Genomic DNA, 8,370 nt, shown 5'->3' on the forward strand with positions numbered 1-8,370 from the left:
TAAACTAGTTTTTTTCCGTTAGTTAATGTTGGTATTATATAGGATTGAATGAAAAAGTACTCGTTGGTGTAAGCAACGTTAGCCGGCGAAAATCATACCCAAAATAAAAAAAAATCAAAATCAAAAGCTGAAGCCACAGACACGGTTTGGTTCGAACATTCTGAATTTCGGACACGTTCACGATACGGACGCGTTCACACGTTTCGAATTTCATAGTAAATGAAAAGGTTGTTCTTTTGCTGCTTTACAAGCAAACAGCGCAAAACCTACATTTTTGTTGTATGTAAGAGTCTCTCACTCTGTCGTAGAAAAAGACCAAATCGTTCTCGATTCGCCAACTTTTTTTTTTTGAGCCACTTCTCGATTCGCCAACTAGAAATCGAGTTTGCGCCTTCATTTACACATCAGCACGACCAGTAAGTTTCTCTTTTCCTCTCTGTTCTTATGTCTCTAGATTCATGTATGCATGCATGATCTCGCGACTCTGTATTTTCTTTCTCCAGATTGTTGATTCCCTAATTAATTCTGGGTTTTAATTTATAAGATCTGGAATTTCTATGATTGTTGTTTTCTGTCACAAAGAAAACTGAAAATAAAATCATAAACATTTCCTTTACATTTGATTTATAGTCCCACGTGTTTTGAATTTTGATTTCATGTTTTGGTCTTCACAAGGAAGACATGGTGAAGGAGAATGAGTATTATGACATCTTATGCGTCAAAACTGATGCTTCAGATGCTGACATTAAAAAGGCTTACTACTTAAAAGTAAGTCCTTTTTTTCTATATATCTTTTCTGTAATCAACAAATCATAGAATCTCTCTGGTGGTAGTAGTGTACAGTGTTTTGGAACTTTATCTGGTTTGATTCTATCTCAGGCAAGGAAAGTTCATCCAGACAAAAACCCTGGAGATCCTCAAGCTGCTAAAAACTTTCAGGTGATTATAATTTTTTTTTGTCAGAATATTGCAACACTTTCTTGGGTTTTTGTGTTTTACTGAAACATTCACAAACTATTTTATACACTTAAGTGCTGTTGCTGTATTGTCGTATCCTTTTTTGTAAATGAAAGGTATTAGGCGAGGCTTATCAGGTTTTGAGCGATCCGGAGAAGCGAGCAGCTTATGACAAATATGGCAAAGAAGGTGTCCAACAGTAAGTTGGTGTCTCACATTCTTAATTTTATCCACCCTTTCAGTTGAGAATGTTATGAACTGAATGTGGTTCAATTTTGTTTTCTTTTCAGGGATGCAATGGTAGATCCTGCAGCTGTATTTGGTATGCTTTTCGGAAGCGAAGTCTTTGAAGAATATGTTGGGCAGCTTGCACTTGCTTATTTGGCATCAATCGAAGCTGACTTAGAATCATATGAGCCTGATATCAGAAAACAAATTCTTCAAGACAAGATCAAAGTACATTGTTTTTCTTTTCTTCTTTATTAACAACGTACTCATTGATATGTTTACTTTTTATTCATGTATTATGTATGGGAACTGGGTGCAGGCTCTGCAGAAGGAGAGGGAAGACAAGCTTGCTGCTACGTTGAAAAACAAACTCGAGCCGTTTGTGGAAGGACGATCTGATGAATTTATCGAATGGGCAAAGGATGAGGCAAAGCGTCTTTCTTCTGCCGGTACAAAAACCTTCTTTTTTTGGGCATTAGATGATTAGATAAATGTTTTTTTTTTTGAATGAATATTAAATTTTTATTCATCGAAAAAGCCTTTTTACATCCAAGTGTGACCCTTAAACATCAGCATCTAAAAAAGAGCATTTTTTCTGTTTATATATATTTTTGTTTATATATTTTTCTGTTTATATATATAAATATATATATATATATATATATATATATATAAATAAATGTTTATATAGATGGTCCATGATCTAGCTTTGATTCTTCAGGTTTTGGGGAGGCAATGATGCATACAATAGGCTACATTTACACAAGAAAAGCGGCTAAAGAAATGGGGAAAGACAAACGGTATATGAAAGTGCCCTTCTTAGCGGAATGGGTGAGAGACAAAAGCCACCATATGAAATCTCAAGTCATGGCTGCTTCTGGTACTGTTTCGTTGCTTCAGTTGCAGGGTGAAGTGAACAAGTTGAATGAACACCAAGGTGACAACAGAGAGGAGCATATTCAGAAAGCCATTGAAGCTAAAATGGATGCTTTGCTTCAGTCCCTTTGGCAGATCAATGTTCTCGACATCGAGTCCACTCTATCTCATGTCTGCCAATCTGTAAGTCATATTACATTACACAACCATTTCTTTTTGTAGTAATAATTAATATTCTTGACAATCTTTATTGTCACTCTCTGGCAGGTGCTTAAAGATACAAGTGTTTCCAAGGATGTTCTTCGAGGTCGAGCCATGGGACTGAGGCAACTTGGAACGATCTTCCAGGTGGGCAAAAACAAAAAGGTTGGTAACTTAAACATGGCAGAAAATCTCAATGCGTTTAGATTAAAGATTGGTGGTTTTGATTCTTGAGAGCCAAAGTATAAATCAGTGAATCTCTCTCTCTGTATTTCTGTGTGTTAAAAGGGTGCTAAGAAGCCGTACACCGACATGAAACAGGACACCGGAGGTTCTTCAAAAGCGATGTCTTGAAATCTCGGTTCGCCTTCGCCAGAAAACAGAGAGAAATCGGAATTGGCTATTGCTGTTTCCTTCTACCATTTTTGCTATTGGCTCAAGTTTGGATTTGTCCTTTGTTTTTTTCTTTTTCTTTTACTTTGCATGTTAGTTTGTAGACATTGTTTTCTGAGTTAGAGGTGAGGTGACTAATCGAAGATTATAATTAGAAGAGGAATTCTTTTGAAAGTTTGTTGAATTTTAGCTCTTCTTGGCTTGGTCTCTCTCTCTTTATGGCCAGCTTCCTCACATTCTCTTCTTCAGACTTGTACTCTGTTTTTGTTCTCACTCACTATTTGTTACTTTACTTATGTTTCATCAGAACACAAGCACACCCACTCTCTCTTTACTCTTTCATTTACGTTTGTTGTTATTCTTGTAAACAGAGAAGAGAGTTTATCTCTGTATGTCTACATTGTTACTTCTCGCCAACTCTTTTATTTTTTAATTAGAATTGTATACATTCTTACAACACCACATACACATACTTATAGTAGTTTTCTCTTAACTAATTCCTACACTTTCTTTTGGATCCTTTGATTAAACTTTCTTGTTTTTTTTGTGATCCTTACCTCCTTGATAAGAATATTCAAGAGATTATTCTTCTTGTCTTCTTTAGTTGTCTCTCCAACTGCCTTGTTTCCTTTCACTTAGGTAAGCAAAATTTGTTCTTTGTTTGATCACCAGCCTATTGTTCAACTTTGGTTCATTGAACCACCACATTAGTTTTCTTAACCTTGGTGTCTTAATCTTGTTTCAGTTGTTGAACCTCTTGGATTCTCAACTTCGAGTGATGCATTCTCCACATCCTCATGCTTCTTATCAGTCACCAACTTTTGCCTTTAAATTCTCAGAACCATCACCTTAGTTTTCTCCAGCCTTGGACTCTTTGATTCTTTCACCTTGGTTTTATGTAACCTTGGTTCTTCCATCTTTAGCTTTGAACATCAATGTTTCTTCAGCTTCAATCATGGATTTGGGTTTCCTTGGCATCATTGTTCAGTTGTTGTTGATCTCATCCATATCTCTAATGGTTAAAAACATCCAGCAACTCCCACAGCTTCCTTGATCTTTCTTTTTACCTCCACCATCGTTTTATTCATTTTTCTTTGTTCATGTCTTCCTCTTGGAAACAATTATTTCTTGTTATTTGCCTGTTCTTTGCCTTAGGATCTTCTCCTATAGGCTTCATCTTCCCATCAAAATTGAGATGATTCCATGAAATGTAGAGGGATAGAAAAATTTCATGTGATCCTATTAATTTAAAATAATCACACAAAGTTGGAAGTGAGGGATGGAAACATTTTCTAGAGTTTGTTTTTGTTGTGACATACCCCAAAAAAGTAACTAAGCTGTCGTTTTGCTAAGAGTGCGATTTTGAGGCGATTTCGAAAGCGACTGCGATCTGGTTACTCGTGATGGATGCGGCCAATCCGCCGGGGTCTCTTGACTCTCCGGAGGGGGGATCGGTGAAATCGGATGTTGGGAAGGTGATTTCTATGGTTGGTAAGCAAGAGGGATCTGCGATTGAGACGGGGGCGAAGAGCTGGGTAACGACGGCGCAGAATAAGAAGAGTTTGAAGAAGTTTGATGTTGCGATTTCAACGCCGGATGGAAAGCATAAGGTGGTGATTCCGGATGAGGTTCTCGCGGATCCGACGCCGCTATGGGATGATTTTCTCGTCGGGAAATTTCTGGATCTGGCTCCTCATATGGCGAAGGTCCACATGGTGGTGAATAAAATTTGGAAATATGGTGAGCTTGATTCGAAGGTGGATGTCTATGAAGTGAATGCGACGATGATGCGTTTTAGGATCTCCAATCCTAAAGCTCGTGAAAAGATCCTGAAGCGTGGTATGTGGAATATTGCGGGTGTACCTATGGTGGTGACGAAATGGTCTCCGAAGACTGAGGAAGAGAAGCAAGAAGGGAATGAGATTCCAATGTGGGTGCATCTCCGAAAGGTACCATTGCACATGTATTCCTGGGAGGGCATCAGTTTCATGTCTAGCACGGTGGGATTTCCAGATAGACTGCACCCGGAGACGATAGCGTGTACGAATCTGGAGATTGCAAAGGTGTTTGTAAACATTGATATCTCAAAGCAGTTACCTAAGGAGATTGATTTCACTAAAGATGGGAAGGAGTTTACGGTGGAGTTCCATTACCCTTGGCTACCAGCAAGTGTAATATGTGTGGGAAGTGGGGTCATACACAGAAAGAGTGTGTGTGGAGAATGGGAAAGAGAAGAGAAAGAAGGCTGAAAATAATGAAAGGAGTGAAGGGAGTAGAGTTAAGGAAGTAAAGGCTTCAAACAATGTTCAAAAAGAGCAGGAGATCGTTGCAGTGGAGAAGGATCTTGATGTCTTGCATAATTGCATTGTTTCACCCATTCCTTTTCATGCATTTTCATCATGTAGGTTAGATTCTAGCCATGTTTAGGTTGCATTTTGCATACATGAGTCCTTATCAGGTATTGGAGCATCTTATGGAGCTTTTGGAGACATTGGGATGCATTTGGAGCTCAAAAGATGTGAAAAGGAGGATGATTGGACGAGAAGAGCCTGGAGCGACCTGCAGAGGTCGCTGTGAGACCTCGCTCCAGCCGGAGCGACCTTGACGACCAAAGCTAGAGCGACCACTCCAAGTCGCTCGGCTTTACACGGCTCAAAGACGAAGAAAATGATCCGGAGCGACCCCTCGCAGCGACCATCCGAGGTCGCTCCCAAGGCCAGAGCGACGTGCTGGAGCGACCTGCGGAGGTCGCTGCGTGTTTCTTATTTTCGATTTCTTTTTAATTTAAGGATCTATTTGCAATTACTTATGTCGTTTTGGCACTCTGAAAAACCTAAGTTTAAGAACTGATTGTAGCCACTTTTGGGCAGATTATCTTTTGTTGAAGAGAAAACCACAAAATACTCTTGGAAAGTTCATCTTTGGATTCATTGTTCTATTGTTATTGATTTCTTATTGATTTCCTGTGTTCATCTACATGTTTAATCTGAAATCCAGTATGGGTTTAAGGTTTTAACATGAAGATTATGAGTAGTTCTCTTTTGAATTCATGGGTTAGGGAGACTAGGGTGATTAGGTTAGATCAAGGATGTTTTTAGTGTATATCAATCTCAAGCCTTGCTAGTAGAGTGTTCTTACAGCCTCTTTCGATCTAATCATTCGAAGTTGATCTCTAGACATTTCCCACCCAAAAGGTGTTTGTTGAAATGTCTGAGACAACTCTGCTAGGCTCTTAATGCATCTTGCCAAAGATATTTGTTGTTAAGAGTGTTAGGATAGCTAATAACCTGTTCTTATTGATTGCTTTCATATCATTCAGCCAAAGAGATTTGATGTTTGAGATGTGTTAGCAAATGAGCATTCATCTAGATATAGAGCCTGCTTAGGATCGTGTTTAGGCTTAAGGTCATTTGTTTGATTCATCATTTGTCATCCTTGTTTGATGCTTGATCACCCGAAATCATATTCCTATGCCCATGAGTTTTCTTTTATCATATTTAAGCAAGTCATTCATTTACTGCGCCTTAGTTCTATCTTGTCATCATAATTAGTCATTGTCACTGAAATCATTTTTAAATCATTGTTGCATTTAGATTAAGTAAGTGCTTGCATTCTTAGTGTTTGAAATCCCTCAGAACTGGTTCGACATATTACTTCCATTTTACTATCATTTGACTTAGGAGCTCAAAAACTCCTAACATCAAATTGGCGCTGTTGCCAAATTCTGAGTAGATTTGAACATTGAGATTTAGTAGCTTGCTTGAGACTAAATCATTTTTTATTTATTTTGCTGATTACTGATTCTCCTTCTTCAATTCCCTTTTGATCTGCAGGTGTATGACTTGAGGAGCAGGGGTCCAACAAACCTAGTTCCAGAGCAGCAGACATCCGAGCTTTAGAGAGGGAGTGTGCTAGAAAAGGAGAGAAGAGGAGCAACAGGCTCACATACAGGATCGAACATTGAAATGGCTGACCCACAAGCGAATGGCGATGGCAACGCCCACCAGCTCGACCTATTGGTGCCTATGACCGCCCAACTAACCATGGCCACCTGTTAGGAATCAGAGCACCAGCTGTGGTAGCAAACAACTTGAGATCAAGTCAGGATTGCTGAACCAGATTGAGAACAACAAGTTTCATGGTCTGGCTGCAGAGAATCCATTCGACCACTTGGACAATTTTGATAGATACTGTGGTCTCTCCAAAAACCAATGGTGTATCAGAGGATGTTTTCAAGCTCAAGCTTTTCCCTTTCTCTTTGGGGGATAAGGCACGTCAGTGGGAGAAGTCTCTGCCAAGCAGCTCCATCACCACTTGGGATGACTGCAAGAAAGCTTTCCTAGAGAAATTCTTCTCTACTTCCAAGACAGCTGACTACAGGAATGAGATATCCGGATTCAAGCAGAAGAACTTGGAAGGATTCAGTGAAGCATGGGAAAGGTTCAATGGCTACCTAGCTCAATGCCCACACCATGGTTTCAACAAGGGAAGCTTGCTTAGCACATTCTACAGAGGTGCCTTACCTGAGTACAGAGCAAGATTGGATACTGCAAGTAATGGGAACTTCTTGGACAGAACAGAAGAAGAGGCAGGGAAACTTGTTGAAACATGGTCAAGAGTGATGCTGTCTACAGTGGGGATCATGACAGAGCTGATAGGTCAGCAGACAAGCAGACAAGAAAAGAGATAAAGGACTTTGCAGGATAAGATTGACATCCTCATTGCTGATAAAGCTTCTCAGCTCAGATGAACTTTGTTGGGCAACCCACATCACGAGATACCAGCTGCTGTCAATGAGGTTGAAGGTCTGGAAGGTCAGGAAGAGTGTGTGTTTATCAACAACCAATGTTACTTGGTACAAGAAGGAGCCAAACTTTCAGTACAACAACTATCAGCAGAGACCTTATTCTAACAACCAGCAGAATGGATATCAGCCTAGGAACAACCAGCAAGGTGGCTATCAGCAAAAGCAAAACCCTCCTCCTGGTTTTTCCAACCAAGGTCAGAACTCTTCTCAACAGCAGCCTGCTCCATCTAGCTCTACACCCAAGAGAGCAGCACTGATGCACTTCTGAAAATCTTGGAGTCACAGACTAGAAGTGAGAAGCATGTAGTTATGAGCTGAAAAACCTTCACAACAAGATGATGGGAGGCTACAATGATCTCAACAACAAGTTCAGAGCTTTGGAGAACCATTTGCTCCATGAACACTCAGCAAAATCGCCAACCCAAGGCTCTCTACCTGGAAAACCTGAGCAGAATCCCAAGGATGCAAAAGCTATCACACTTAGGAGTGGTAAGGAGTTACCTCTTAGACTCTCACCAAGGATGCTGAGAAACTAGGTGAGGGTGGCCATCAACATAGATGATGAAGTGGTTATTGTTGATGAGAGACTAAATGATGAGGGTCTCGGAGAAGATTGTGGAAGCTAAGGGTAAAGGAAAGGTTGGAGAGGAGAAGAGACTGTAAAAGATGGTGAAGTTGTTCCTCCAGCAAAGGAGAATGCTTTTGTCCCTCCTCCTTATGAACCCAAATTCCATTCCCTGGTAGGTTCAAGAAGCAGTTGCTGGAGAAGTACAAAAGCTCTGTTTGAGAAGCAATGAGTGAGGTTCAGATCACAATGCCAATCATTGATGCTTTCATGCTGGTCCCTCAATACAGCAAGTTCCTGAAAGATGTCGTAGCATCAAAGAAGAAAGAGATGGAAGGTATGA

General features: G+C 40.0%; 1 protein-coding gene and 1 non-coding gene across 5 annotated transcripts; one reads left to right on the forward strand and one right to left on the reverse strand.

The window, feature by feature from the left end:
- The first annotated feature begins 263 nt into the window (after positions 1–263).
- Positions 264–2,829, forward strand: LOC108846126 (chaperone protein dnaJ 10). 4 transcript variants are annotated; one of them, XM_018619336.2, is made up of 9 exons: positions 264–416; positions 676–768; positions 880–939; positions 1,074–1,156; positions 1,248–1,413; positions 1,505–1,634; positions 1,907–2,244; positions 2,329–2,427; positions 2,551–2,829. In XM_018619336.2, exons 2-9 carry the CDS (start codon positions 682–684, stop codon positions 2,614–2,616), a joined length of 1,029 nt encoding a protein of 342 aa, XP_018474838.1. In that variant the 5' UTR covers positions 264–416; positions 676–681; the 3' UTR covers positions 2,617–2,829. The 4 variants fall into 4 exon arrangements, with proteins under 4 accessions (XP_018474838.1, XP_018474840.1, XP_056861893.1 ...); XM_018619338.2 differs by having other exon boundaries at positions 2,584–2,829; XM_057005913.1 differs by having other exon boundaries at positions 2,329–2,829.
- A 4,197-nt stretch (positions 2,830–7,026) lies between these two features.
- Positions 7,027–7,134, reverse strand: LOC130510218 (small nucleolar RNA R71). Its single transcript, XR_008943901.1, has one exon. It is a non-coding gene; the product is annotated as a small nucleolar RNA R71 (small nucleolar RNA).
- Positions 7,135–8,370: the final 1,236 nt, after the last annotated feature.

This window comes from Raphanus sativus, chromosome 3 (assembly GCF_000801105.2).
Source record: "Raphanus sativus cultivar WK10039 chromosome 3, ASM80110v3, whole genome shotgun sequence".
Lineage (NCBI taxonomy): Eukaryota > Viridiplantae > Streptophyta > Magnoliopsida > Brassicales > Brassicaceae > Raphanus > Raphanus sativus.